The sequence below is a fragment of the Platalea leucorodia genome, assembly GCF_965183815.1.
Source record: "Platalea leucorodia genome assembly, chromosome: 7".
NCBI classification, from domain to species: domain Eukaryota; kingdom Metazoa; phylum Chordata; class Aves; order Pelecaniformes; family Threskiornithidae; genus Platalea; species Platalea leucorodia.
Window position 1 is genome coordinate 65723775 of NC_138829.1, and position 13781 is coordinate 65737555.

At 39.7% G+C, this 13781-nt stretch overlaps 1 protein-coding gene across 7 annotated transcripts; it reads right to left on the reverse strand.

Annotated features, from left to right (window-relative positions):
* Positions 1-466: 466 nt before the first annotated feature.
* On the reverse strand, positions 467-9237 carry ARL14EP (ARF like GTPase 14 effector protein). Of its 7 annotated transcripts, none has more exons than XM_082317713.1 (5): positions 9063-9237; positions 5317-5740; positions 4560-5066; positions 3409-3539; positions 467-1964 (listed from the first exon to the last, which is right to left on the reverse strand). In XM_082317713.1, exons 3-5 carry the CDS (start codon positions 4980-4982, stop codon positions 1736-1738), a joined length of 783 nt encoding a protein of 260 aa, XP_082173839.1. In that variant the 5' UTR covers positions 4983-5066; positions 5317-5740; positions 9063-9237; the 3' UTR covers positions 467-1735. The 7 variants fall into 7 exon arrangements, with proteins under 7 accessions (XP_082173839.1, XP_082173838.1, XP_082173841.1 ...); XM_082317712.1 differs by having other exon boundaries at positions 5302-5740; XM_082317715.1 differs by lacking the exon at positions 9063-9237 and adding an exon at positions 6283-9004 and having other exon boundaries at positions 5302-5740.
* Between the last annotated feature and the right edge of the window lie 4544 nt (positions 9238-13781).

Below are 13781 nucleotides of genomic sequence, written 5' to 3' on the forward strand. Positions count from 1 at the left end.
TTAAGTTTATTAACAATCGGTACTGCTGACTCTGGTCTAATTTTAAAAAGAATAAATACATAAAAATTAAAAGATTGGACCAGCTTTTTCTGCTCTTGCTTTCATGGAGCTATCTATTTATAGTTTCATCTAATTCAAAAGGTTGCTTAAGAGATGAAATGGTTCCAAATGTGGATCAAGCACACAAGATTAATTGCTGTGTCAGGATAAGCATGCTCTGTTGTCGTCAAAGTAAAACGTATTAAATGCCACCTGCATGTAAGGGAAAGCCATGGCTATCACTCATTTGTGGCACTGTGTGTAAAGAGCATGGTGCTCTCCCTAAATAAACTCACTTGATGATTCTTGGGACAAATGTGGCTGGAATCCAAGGCCAATGAGAGACATCCACTGGAAGAACAGCCAATGCTCTGACTAAAAACAGAAAGTCTGTTTAATTTTGTAGCAGATTAATAAAAATGTAGTGTAAGTTGATGCTTATACTTTACTAGGACCAGCAGATGTCAGTACAACTCAAAGCATAAGTTTGGATTTTAGCACTGCAACCTTCATGACACTTATCAGAAAATAGTCTAAACAAATTGCAAGATTATACAACTTTATCAAATAAGTCTTCAGAAATCAATAATTAACAGTATTCTTGAATAAATGTGACCCAATAAACATGCAGATCTTCCAAGTCTATCACAGAAGTAGGAAATTTATCCAAAACACAACAAAAATACCAAGGAAGAACATTTGATGTTACTAAGATTTCAATTAGGAAATCTTATTTCCATAAATCTTGTTATATTGTAAAATTTTAATGTTCTGAGGATAGATATTGCATCAACCAAACATAATTTCAATTCAGCTGGGTTTTTCTTGTAGCAGTCTGGATATTCTTAGTTTGGGAAGAGACACTCAAATTCATTTCAGCTGCATGTAAACATTTACATTAAAAACAAGCATAAATAAAAAAAAGGGGAGAGGGTTGCTGAAGTACCAGTCCAATTACAGACTGATAACAAATACAGCAAAATTATTTCAACTGTGTTATACAGAAACCAACAAAACAGTATCATAAATACTTTAACATATTTTTCAATGCCTTGACAGTTTAATAACACTTTAATAGTGAGGCCTGAATCCATAAGAATAACTTGATCTCAAATCTCAGTAACTTGGATGGGATCTGAACTCCTAAATGCCTTTGAATCTATTTAAGCAAACAGGATTGAATTTATCAGATGTAGCTGGGATAATCTATAGAAGATAGAGCATTCACTATATATCCTGGAGAGAGCTTTATTAATACTGCATGTAAATTCACCCAGAACTTTCAGAGTGTTTCACAGAAAACAGATTCAAAACCATGAGATCCTGAATCAGAAAAGGAAAAATGAGGGATACATGGAGATGGTACACTATACAAAACAGTATATGAAACGATGGTGAGTGGTTCAGGATGTCACATGAAAATTTAGCATCTTGTACTTAAATACAGTGAAAAACTGTTCAATGAGAACTTACTTGGATGACTAACAAGACTGAGTACCAGGTAGAATGAAGTGTGAAAAAACAGTAGTATGATTAAGAATATTGCCATAATCATACTGAAAATGAATGTAAAAGCACATTAATCATGTGGATCGTGATAAATTCCAATGGCTTTCATTAAACCACTAAATGATGACTGTGCTGTGTTTAATCAAAGCATGGAGTATATACTCAGGATAAACAATGCACATATGCACTAACCAACATGCTTATTTCTAATTATTTCTCCTCCTTCTATCTCAATTTGCTCATATAGCCACTTGCGGTCACAGCGACATTCAGCTCCACACTTGTTGGAGCCACATTTGGGGCAAGCATAGAAACATCCCAGGCAATCTTCATCAAGACAATCACAGAGGTCCATCCCACTGTAAAGCAGAAGTCCCTGGCTATCGTAGACTTTACTCTTGGCTGGTATAACTTGCCTGTATAACAAAAAAACAACAGTTATTTCCATGTTAAAAAATCCACCTATTCTGATGCCAAGCTGCTAATAGCTGTGGACAGATGTTTGCTTTCTTCAGGTGTTCATTTTAACACTATGTTAATTTAAAGATATATGTTACCGTATTTGACAACACTTCTCAGTCCTAATTGTATCTCCACTATAGTGCTTTTGAAATAATTTCAAGAACGGGAAGTTTTTATTTCTTCAGTAGTACACTTATTCAACAACTTACGAATATTCTTAATTATATGAAGTAAACTTCAGATTACCTTTCAGATGATGTGAAATGCTCCCTTAATTTACTTTTCTTTTGTAAGGTGTAGCTGTAATTCAAAGGAGGTCATGTAGAATCATTTAGGGTGCGCACATCCTAATTTAAAAGTATTTTTTATGCTTTTATCGTTACCCATCTCTGTAACAGTTCTGTTAAACTGCAGAATCACAGAAAACCCGTGTTTGGAAGGGACCTCTTGAAGTCACCTTGTCTGACCCCCTGTTCAAAGCCAGGTCAACTCCAATTAGGTTGCTTAGGGCTGCATCTAGTTGAGTTTTGAATAGCTCTAATGTCAGAGATGCCACATCACTTGTGATCCAGTGTTTTATTACATACATAGAAAAAGTTTTCCTAACATCTCGCCAAAATTTCCCTGTTTGCAACTTGTGCCAAACTGAGTAGAAGAAACAAATGGCGGGGAAAAGGATGTGTAGTTTGTGAACAGCACATCTAGTGTCTGTTCCTGTCTTGTAAAGTTAAACTTAGGTGGAGAGCAGGGGAAAGGTCTTAATGTGATCCTTCTTGCATGTTTTAATACATATTGTATGACTAGTTAAAGCTGGGACTTCTATCACCCTCCTACCAGGACAAGACTGAATTGGTCCAAACTTGTAGTGGAAAATGACAGGCAAAATTCAGCTGCATATATCTTTCCTCTGCAGACAGTGTGATTTTATAATCAGTCACGTTACAAGGTTGTAATTTGTTATCTAGTATTGTCCAACTTGGACATGAACTTCCTTTTTTAAAAGAAAGGTAAGGTCCTAACTTGCAAACTTTTGTTTACAAAGTGTAATTACTGAGTTTACTGAAAGATGACAACTCCAATATTTTAAGTCTAGTCTACTTGATCTTACTGTATTCAAATTTAGCCTATCATGCCTTACCAAATACTTGTTTGTATTCTAATTGCTTGAAATATGGACTGTGTGCTAACACCTTATCTTCTGTTTATCTCAGTAATGAGAGTGAGCTTTAACATCCTCAAAACTAAAAAACCAATCCATAAGCATGCAAATATCCATATAGAAAATGTTAGTGTTACAGCAACACTGACCATCAAGGCTATTTTATTTTGAAGTAAAAAAAAAAAAAGGGTTTTTTTTTTTGAAAGTTAAAGATAATGTAAATACAGGAAACAGCTCACCTGTCTGAATTAAATGATACAATTTTTGTTTGCAGTCGTCTTTTTTCCCTTTTACTGGTCTCAGGAGTGAACTCAGTCTGTCGTCCTGGATTAGCAAACTGTAGAGACTTTAAAGCCTTAGCTGTACGTCCCTGAACAAAGACAGAAAATCTCATTTAATTACAAATACAAACCTAAATTCATGAGAAAATGTCCAGTCAAGCCAGGATATTGTAATAACTTAGGTAAATTGTTGAGCTGAACTCCAAGCACTGGATTTCCCAGGAGAAACAACTTAAGTCTTAAAATTTTTATACGGAGAACTGTACCAGTCTCAAAACTCAACAATACAAGCTTTCTAGTAGCAGTTTTAATCAATGCTTTCAAATTTCACTCCCTATCAGTCTTCTAATCATACTGACATGTAATTGAAAAATACTGTTGGGCAACAGCCCATGGGCTGAAAGGGACAACAGCTCCTAGAAGGCAGTTCTGCTTTGCTACAGGGCATATATGGATGAGCTCTTGCTGATTTGGTTGCCCACACTTCTACTGATTACCTGCATACATCTTGAACAGTGCACCCAGCAACGTATAAGCTGTATTCCAAACTCAGCACTTAAAGCATTATCCTCCCACACCAGTTCATTACTGCCCCTGCACAAACGCCATGGCCTGCACAGCTCAGACACCACCACAAGAGTACACTTAATTCATCTCAGTGCTTGTTCACTTGGTAATGAACTGCTAGAGAAAGTGGATTTTTTTTTTTTAAACTGAAGAGATTAAACTAGCAGTTTATCTCAACATCCTTAGAAGCAACCTTTGCAGTGTTCAGTTTTAAGCACACAAGCTTGTTTTTTGTAAGGCTTTAGTAACAGCTTAAAATACCAGCAGCAGCCTGGTATTTACATACACTTACGAGTTTTAAGTCACCCTAGTACACACAATCATTTGAATTTAAAAGGCCATAATATTTAATTAGGGAAGAGGATTTTTTTAGGTCCTGCAAATAAAGGTTTAAATATAGCAACCTCCCACACATCTAAAAGACTACACCCTTTCATATTTCTATTAAAAAAATTAATTTCTTTATGTAGGACTTGTATAAAGCCCAATTCCAATAGCTTGCAGAACTTAGGGGAGGTGGGAAAACTGATCCATATACATACGTCCGAATCAAGTTTTCTTCTTTGGCGATCTTCAGATTCAACATCCACGCTTCCGTTTATTATCTGCATACATTTGGGACAAAGCTTCCAACCAGGTACAAACTGTCTTCCAAACTTGGCACTTAGAAAAGTTGCATCATCTAAGTCAATTGCACGTAAGTTTTTCTTTGATAGTTTTCTGTGTATATTAAAGGGATCACAACATGATTTTTGTAAGTCTTCAAATCTTTCAATGTAAATTTTTGCATGGTGGAAGCAGATTGTATTGTTCTCTGAAAGAGTTATTCCCGTTCTAAGCTGAAGTAACAGTAGGTCAGATGAAGATATATCTTGCTTAGTCTTGAAGCCAGTGTGACGGGTATAATAGGTCTTATGGCATTCATTGGTAGCTTGAAGCTGAACTCCAACTGAACAAGGATCCATTTTACTTTACCGGAAGAACTTATTTCACCTATTTTGCCTAAAATGAGTTCTTTGAAGTCTTTAGTAGATTCTACGAAGATCACCCTAGAGAAAGCATTAAAATCAATCAGATTTGTGCTGCAAACCTTTAGCTGTAGTCTTGATAGACTAGGTTTAAGTAATTTAAAAAACATGTAAAGAAATGATAGCCTTCTAGTCTAGATAAGACTAAAAACACACTGAATTTAATTCTGGAATTAAACCATGCATCTTGTTCCTTTCAGAGGCATTTTTTTCCCAGCTACAATAAGTATCAATTAAAAATGTTTAGTAGCATTACTTTCTCAAAAGCAACCTGGATGCAAGGTACGAGGTGGATGAATTGTTCAGACAGCAGCCTGCTCTGGTCATCGGTTTCCTTGGGGCCACCCCCTCTTGGCACAGTCCCTGCTAGTCAACACCAGTTGTGAAGACGGCCCACAGGAAGAGACTGCTGTTGGCTAAAGGATTCACCCATCCTGTTTCCAAGTAGTTTCTAGGAAAAAATGCTGCTGAAGGTAGGCTGCACAGGCTGTCTGATGTCTGTTAGCAACTTGTATCCAACAGTGCTTTCCTGTGTGTTCTTCCCGTGTACGCCAGGTGCAAGTCAACACTCAGAGAATCACCCTGAGCCTTTTCAAGAAACAGCCTGTGGTAAACACACAGATCAGTGGTTCTAGATGTATGCAGTTGTGGTCATGCGGCCTTTGTGGGCAGCTCTCTCCGACTGAGTGCCAGGTCTGTTTGATGTAAATATTGGGCAGTTATTTAAACACAAATACAATTACCAAATACAAAGCTAGCTACTGCAGAGTGGTCTTGTTTGTTGCAAATTCAATGCTGGCCCTAAAATATCAGAGTCCGAGCCCATCTTGCACTATTTTCTACTGCAACATAAAGGACAAATTTCTACCAGAAGAAAGGAATTAATTTGCTTTCAAAACCTCTGAGAACCTTAATTACAATGAATATAACCTGACTGGGATCTTAATGTTCACCTACCCACTACTCTGCAAAGACAAAAATCAGACAAATTAAAAAGCATAGTGTACTGGTTTTGGCTGGAATAGAGTTAAATTTCTTCATGGTAACTTGTATGGGGCTATGTTTTGGATTTGTACTGAAAATAGTGTTGATACCATGCTGATGGCTTAGTTACTGCTGAACAGTGCTTACAGTGTCAAGTCCTTTTCTGCTCCTCAGACTGCCCCGTTAGCGAGTAGGTTGGAGGTGCACAAAAAGTTGGGAGGGGACACAGCTGGGACAGCTGACCCCAACTTACCAAAGGGATATTCCATACCATATGACATCATGCTGAGCAATAAAACCCGGGGGGAGGTTGGCAGAGGTGGCTGCTGCTTAGGGACTGGCTGGGCATCAGTCGGTTGGTGGTGGGCAATTGTTTTCACTTGCATTGCTTGTTTTTCTTGGGTTTTATTTTCCTCTCTTTGTGTTTTTTTTTTTTTTCTCCTTACGATTAAAAAAAAAATTATTAAACTGTTTTTATCTCAATCCACAAGTTTCTTTCTCACTTTTAGCCTTCCTATCCTCCCTCCCATCCCACTGCGGGGGAGTGAGTGAGCAGCTGTGTGGTGCTTAGCTGCCGGCCGGGGTTAAACCACAACACAGTTATTTGTGCTAACCACTGAACAGCGTAATATGGCTTTTTAATCAATAAAAGTAACAGCCAACTGTATAATGGAAAAAGTCTGGGATGCTACTCTCAATAAAATAGAAGCAAACAGCATCACACACAACCTAATGACGTGAAATGTGTATGTTTATCCAATAAATGGAAATATGAACACCACAGTGCAGAAGTTTAACAAAGAACAATGAGAAGTTAATAGACTTTTAAAAATTACTCTGAAAAGCCACTGCCTGGAGCAGTGCAGAAATCCTCAATTGTAATACTTCAGTTTTTCTGAAACAGATGTATATATCTGAAGCAATTATGCAACACATTTCCATATATTAAACTGTATGCACAGTAATTTAAAGGTCTTGCATAGGACATGCTATTGTCTAGTGATTTAACTGATCCAAATATAAATGATATGCTGGGCTATACTCAGGCCAGTAAACTTGTTTTAAAGTATAATTTTATATCTGATTCAAGACACAACCGAGTATAACTGAACAATTATTTTTAAACAAGTTTTCTCAGCCTATTATTAATAATACTCCAGCTTTCACATTTAAATTAAAGCAAGAATAAGAGAGTCCCAAATGTAGAGGCACAATGTTATAAACACCAGAGTCTGCAAAAAAAGTGTGCGTATTTCATTCTGAAATTAAAGCAAACTTGGTTCTGTTTTTTGCAAGTTATCTGAAAATAGAAAGACTTAAGTATTCTAATACTTAACACCGATTTCTCAGGTCAAAACCTAAATCCTGTATTTTAAGAACTAGTCCAGTCCTAAATTGCTAGGCTATCTGAACTCTTCTTCATTGACATTTCTGTCATTCTAAGTTAACTAAGACCTCTCCTGAAGTTTTGACCCTGCACAGCTCTTCAGATCTGCACTGAATAATACAAGTAAGGAGTAAAGTTTAGATATCAATGAAGTTTTAAAGATTCTTATTCTCCGTTCCTGCTGAGCACTAAGAGTGCTCTGTTAAGTTTTACTACATAAAAGTTCCAGTGTCTTTACCTGTTTATGTACTTTTACTGTGGTACTGACTCTCGATGAGTTTTTTTTTTTCTCTATTAAAGACCATCTGTAGAACTTTACCATCTTAGTAAACCAGCTATACTCAGAATTAATCTTTTTTTTCATTACCTGCACAAAGTTTGTCTTTCAAACTAAGGTAACTGGAATTGTTATGATCAAAGCTCACTGCAGCTGAGTTAACATTTTAACAGCAATTTAGCTAATACTGAATAACTCGATTCAAAGAAGTCTGTTGTAGGCTATGCACCAAGCTTGCTTCAAATGCTAAAATGTGTACTTTTGATTCCTGCTGAGAGAGGTGGGGTATGTGTGTAGATGAGGAAGCACATTAGGTCAATATAAGACTGATGACCTGAATTTTCAAAATTTGCAGATGCATTAGAAGTCAGAACTCTTGGAAGATGTTCTAATTAAAAAATAAGGATTTTCTGTTTTATAGGAAATAAGTTATTACACTCCTATCTTTGGCAGGCATCTGTTCTGACAGATGACTATGCTACCTGAAATACCAATATATTAAACAGAGGGAAAGCACATCAAGTGTATCGCCACAGTTTGTTCAAATGATAGTGTGCTGGTGACATAAGTTACGTATCTCATCCACTTGATTTGTAAGAATTCTTGGTAGAAGCTTCAGAGGCATTTCTTTCCTCCTCCCCTTGGGAGGAGCACACAGCTTTTTGCCTTTAATATCTCTTTGGAAGAAACAGGAGAGAGCTTCAAAAACCATGTACTTAAATGGAGGCTTGTATTCACACCTGTGAAATCATGAATTAAGGGTTTACTGCACCAAACACAATAACCTAAAGCAGAAGACAGCGATGAGGATCAGCACAGCAAAGCACTTGTGCGCAATAAGCCTGCTGCACTACCAGAAACTCAGCAAGGGTTTTCTAGCTTCTTGCTGCAGGCGGAAACAAAGGGCGGAGGAAACTACAGCTTAGGCTGGCAGCAGTGGCTTATAAGAAGTGGAAGGGAAAGAACAGTGCTGAAATCGCAGATGCGAGCCCGTGTCCGAACACGTTACGCGGGTGTTCAGCAGCTGCACAGCACTGCGCGGCAGACCCTCATCCGAAGGGTGACAGCCCCCGCCAGGGCCGCCTGAGGAGAACCGTGCCCGAGTCCCGAGGAAAGCCCGCCTGCTCTTGCGGAGGGCACTAACCCTCCGGGGCCAGCCTGCCCGGCCGGCCGGGAGGCGAGCAGCGGGCCCGCCGCAACCGAGAGCGGCTGGGAGCCACCGGGAAGGGCCCTCTGCAGCCCGGGCGCGGCCCTAGGCCGCGGACCGCTCCTCCCTGGCCGCTCGGCGCGGCCCGTCGCCTCGCACCGCCCCTCCCGCTGCCGGCCGCGCAGCCGCGACCCCTCGGGCGGCCCGAGGCTACCCCGGTACCTTGCCGCGGACTTTCTTCCGCCGTTGCGGCGGGACGCCGGTACCCGATTGCCGCGTTCCCCCAGCGACGGCGCCGCGGCCTGTAGCGGCCATTAACCGCCCCTCACCTCCGGCTCACCATAGAGCAGCGGAACCGCCGGGCGGCCCGGAGCGGCGCTTCCGGTTGGAGATGGGGAACGGCGACACCGGTCGCTACGGCGGAAGCGGCGGGGAGGGAGGTGGGGGTCACGTGGCCAAGCGCGCGCGACGTGAGGCGCCGCCGGGTCGGCGCGCGGTGAGCGTGCGCCGCCCGCGGCCTGAGGAGAGGGGCGGGAGCGGGGGCTGAGGCGGTCTCGGGGTACCGGTACCCCGGTCCTGCGTGCCCCGGCGGGGCGGTTCGTGGTGGCCCTGGGGTGGGTTAGGCGCAGCCTGGCGGGCGGGGCGCTCATCTGCAGCGATGTCGGGGCTGTTCCCCGTGTCGCGAAGGGCCGGGTGCGGTGCCCGGCGAGCGCAGCGCCGTACCGAGCGCAGCGCTCGCTGTGAGGGCGGCCCGCGGCCCGCCTGTGTGTGTGAGTTAGCGAAGGCGCTGGAGGCGGGTCGGGCTTCAAGCTGTGCAAAGCCCTCTCCTCCCCCGACAAAGGGCGCTGAAACACAAATTAAAGCAGGGACAGCTTTCAGTGTTACCAGGCTAGGGCAATCTCGGGGAGTCAATAATTACATTTTTTTTCCCAGGTTCCTCGAGACAATGTTGCCTCCCCCCACCCAGAAATCCGTGCTACTGAAGCTGTTATTTTAAATAAAAGTCTTGAAAATCTGTCACTTCATTTAGAAAAAAACCCCCACAATTTCTTGGTCACTAGAATGTCTTTCCAAAGTCTGTTACTTTTTTTCTTTTTTAAATTTGGTTGTGTTTTCAGGGCAATGGATCTTGCCAGGGAGGAGGTATGAAATTTTTACTATTATTTGTTTGTTCTACAGCTAGATAGTGACACCACACCCTACTTATTCTTGGAGTTTTTTTGAAGGATAATGATAATGAATAGAACACAGGTGCCTAATAAGTGTCTTAAGTTTATAATGCTGATTTCAAATTGTAATGAAGTTCGTGATACCTAAAAGAAAGCCTTAAATTACCACTTATGCCTATAGAATGTTTTTGTTGGTTTATCTATTTCTGTTCAGAATTTTAGAGTTTCCAAGAAAAAAGTGCTAGATGAGAGTATTTTTCTTCTATTTCGGTCGAGTTGCTCTCTTTCCAGACTGAATTCAATCCAGAATTTTTTAGAGGATGTGACTGTTCTTTCCAAACCTCTTCAAAGGCATGATAGCCTTTTGAAAACGTTGCCTTTCTCATAAATGAGATGTGACATGCAGACTTCCTAGGCACTGAGCTGCCCTGCCTGCGTTGCTCCTGTCCTGCACAATAATTGCGTATTGCTGAGTTATGACACAATGAGACAGAAAAGATCTGTGAGATCATCTGCTATATGTTTCTGCCCACTCAGAGCTATTGCCCAGAGTACATCGGTATGTCACAGCCCAGCAACATTAGCAACAAATTAAGGCCACCCAGCTAGCCACGCTAGAGGCTTAAGTCTCCTTCCCCAATCATTTATAACTAAATAATTACTAACTGGCTTTCCAGCAGATTTTCAGTGAATAGAGATAGTGAGAAAGCTGAATTATAGTCAGAGAAAACACAGAAGGGCATGGCATGAACCTAAAACAATTATTTTAATGAGCCATAGAAACTAACATTAGTAACAGGATCGTGAGCAACACCATACTCGTTACTTGGGGCTTGACACAGCTGATGGATAGTATGGTAACAGCTGACACCTCTTTCTAAACAAATAAATTTTGGGACTGAGCTAGGGTAGTGATTAGTGCAATGGAAGACAGTCTAGATTCACCATAAATATTTGGGTGTAGATCTAGGTGGTTAAAGTGATTCAAACAGTTTTTGGATCTGGTTTCACTGGAGGCATTCTTAAACTGAAGCTATGTCAGAATCTTGGATTTGGCAAATAGTAGCCAAGCCTAAAAGAAACTAAATTTGCCTTAAAGGGCAAAACAACTGGCTTGAAATAAGTAGCCAACTTAAGCTAAAAAAGTTAAAAATACACAACTTTCTTGAGGCCTAGCAGTAGTTTTTTTATGGCTGTGCTATATTTTGTCATTAGAAAAAAAATCTTAGCATAATGAAGTACTGAAGCCAGCTGGGTACAAATGTTAGAAACAGCACGAAAGATCCAAAGCAGCAAAGTGGGGGGTTTTCTCTTGCAGTCTGTTATTCACAGTCGCCTTTGTCAGTACTGGTAAAGAGAGCAGCAAAACATATTTTCAGGTAGAAATATGATTTTGAAATGTCTGTATCCCTTTAAAATACAAGACTGTAAATCAGGATGTTTTTTAATCTAACTGTTTCCAAGAATGTTGAAGAATTGGTGGAATAGTTGTCTGAAAATAATTAAAAGCCCGTGGAGGTAAGAAATAATTTTATGCTTGCTTTAGGAGATACCCAGGATTCTGAAGCACAGGAATATAAAGCTTTAATCCTAATGTGGCAGTAACAGCACGTAGGCTGTGCCATTTTCTGTTTCTCCAGCTGACCATTAAAGAAAGCCATTGTAAGTTCCATATATATTGCTTAAGTCATACATTGGCTCAATGATGACAGAGAGACTGCGAAGTGCTATCATTCAAGGAGGCTTCAATAAGGCTTCCTCTGCTGGCTTGTACTGCTTAGGATGAAAGGTGTGGAATTAATGAAGGGGAATAATTCATGAGAGGAGATATTTGAGATACAGGTTGTGACATCAATTTGTATTAAATAAATATAAGAAGAGCAGTGAGGCGTGTGTATTCACTTTTTCAGTGTTAGTGTCAATCTATAAGGCTGATTGTGTAGGGCTAGATAAAGACTTCAGGTTTATCCGGGTGTTAACTTGTTACAAGTCTGCCATCCATGGATTTAGATGGTTTTTGGTTGATCATATTAGCCTTTATCTATGTAAATGGAATTGTGCCTTAAGGAGGGAGAATTTTGGGGTTTAGAGTAAAAGGATTCTAGATATGGAAGATGAAAGGTAACAGGATCATGAGATAGACTAGATGTGGTAAAAATATTCTCATATATTCTGATAATACTGGGCTGGAATTTAAATTTGTTTCTCTACCAGTGCAGGTTGACTCCATATGCCATTTTCATACATAAGTGCATCTGAAAACTGTCAAAGCTTGTGATGCAAAGAAATATATACGTCAAGGTAATTTTTAATGGATTTCATGTTGAAGAGTAGTAGAAGTCATACTCTTTGAATCCAGTTTTGGTCTGCTTGCTAAGATTCAGTGATTAGTGTGTGCCTCAGTTCACTCACATGTAAAATTGAATAAAGTAGTATTGACATATATATCATAACTTAAAAATTGCTATGTCTTTCTATTGCCCACATTTTCCAGAATTTGAAGCAGTGATGGATTTGTTACTGACCTGCAAAACACTGGGATAGATTCAGAAGAAAGGCGATATTAACACTGTATTCAATACAGTACAAATTCCAGGTAGCTCAGCTCAATTTCAAAGATAATAAAGCAAAAATTTTTACACAAGAGGACTACCTGAAAAGGCACAAAAAGTAAGTATTTTGGTAATTTTTCTTCTAGGAGCCCTACTTGGATTTTAAGTTTTCGTAACTTTACCTATCACATGAAGAGCATTGTTTTAAGATCTTACAGCTTATTGATAGAAAACTTCCAGAAATTCAGTTTATCTATGTAATATCCAGGTAGACTGGCCTAGAAACCAGCAAAATGCTGGTAAGGGTCAGAGATTTAATTTAATTTCTTCTTCAATCTCAGCAAGTTTGAGGATGCTGTTAAATTGTTTTTTATTAAAGTGAAACAGATTAAGATATTCCACTAGTACAGAACTTTTTGTATCACATGAAGTGTCTCTCTCAAACTTAAGTGTTACATGAAAATAAAATTTGTATATTATTATATTTGGCATATTTGATAAGAAAAAAAGCATCTAATTTAAGTTATATGTTTTTGTTACAACCAGAGATCCTATTTCTTTTCTTCAAAGTTTTTAGGCAGACATCTCTCTGTGTCTAGCTCCTAGCAAATGTGCTGGAACACTAAGTAGGCATAGATGTTATCTGCTTTAAGTTTTTCTATGATGTTCTTACGAAGTATTGTCATGTGCTCTTTCAGAAACATAAAGTCAGCGATAAAGAGAGTGAGTGTAGCAGGGAAAGAGGAAGAAAAAAGCTGAAAGTTTTGGTAGGGAGCATTTAGGCATAAATGGAAAAAAGGAAACCTTTACTATCAAGGAGCACCCCGGTAAATTCAGTGTGAAGGGGCAAAATTCTGTGTGAGGTGCAGTTCAGAACCTTTGAAGCTGCGTAAGAAGTAGGAAGACTCAAGGCAGAAAGGGGGCTGTATCAGTTGAAAGGGTTATTGTGAATTACTAGGGTCTTAATAATAAAAAATAAAATTTGATGGGAGAAAACAGTTGACAAATGTAGGTTAAATCCTAAGATGTGTTTGGAAGCTGCCACTTGTCTTACAGCTCATATATCCCTTATGAGCTTGTCTTACAGCTCATATCCCTTATGCTATGGGGATCCCCAGCTCGGGGGACTTCTTTCTTTTGTGACTGAACATTACAGTCTGGGATTAAGTATTAGCCTGTTTAAAAATTGCTTGTGGAATAAAACCATTAGTTTGTGGAAG

Bases quoted from the DNA above. Each gene is read 5' to 3' on its own strand.
- ARL14EP (XM_082317711.1), bottom strand. From the start codon at position 4,982: ATGGATCCTTGTTCAGTTGGAGTTCAGCTTCAAGCTACCAATGAATGC. The intron at 3,540-4,559 runs GTATGTATATGG...GTCTTTGTTCAG, and splicing joins GAAGAAAACTTGATTCGGAC to GGACGTACAGCTAAGGCTTT. The intron at 1,965-3,408 runs GTGAGCTGTTTC...TTTGTTATACAG, and splicing joins GTATCATTTAATTCAGACAG to GCAAGTTATACCAGCCAAGA.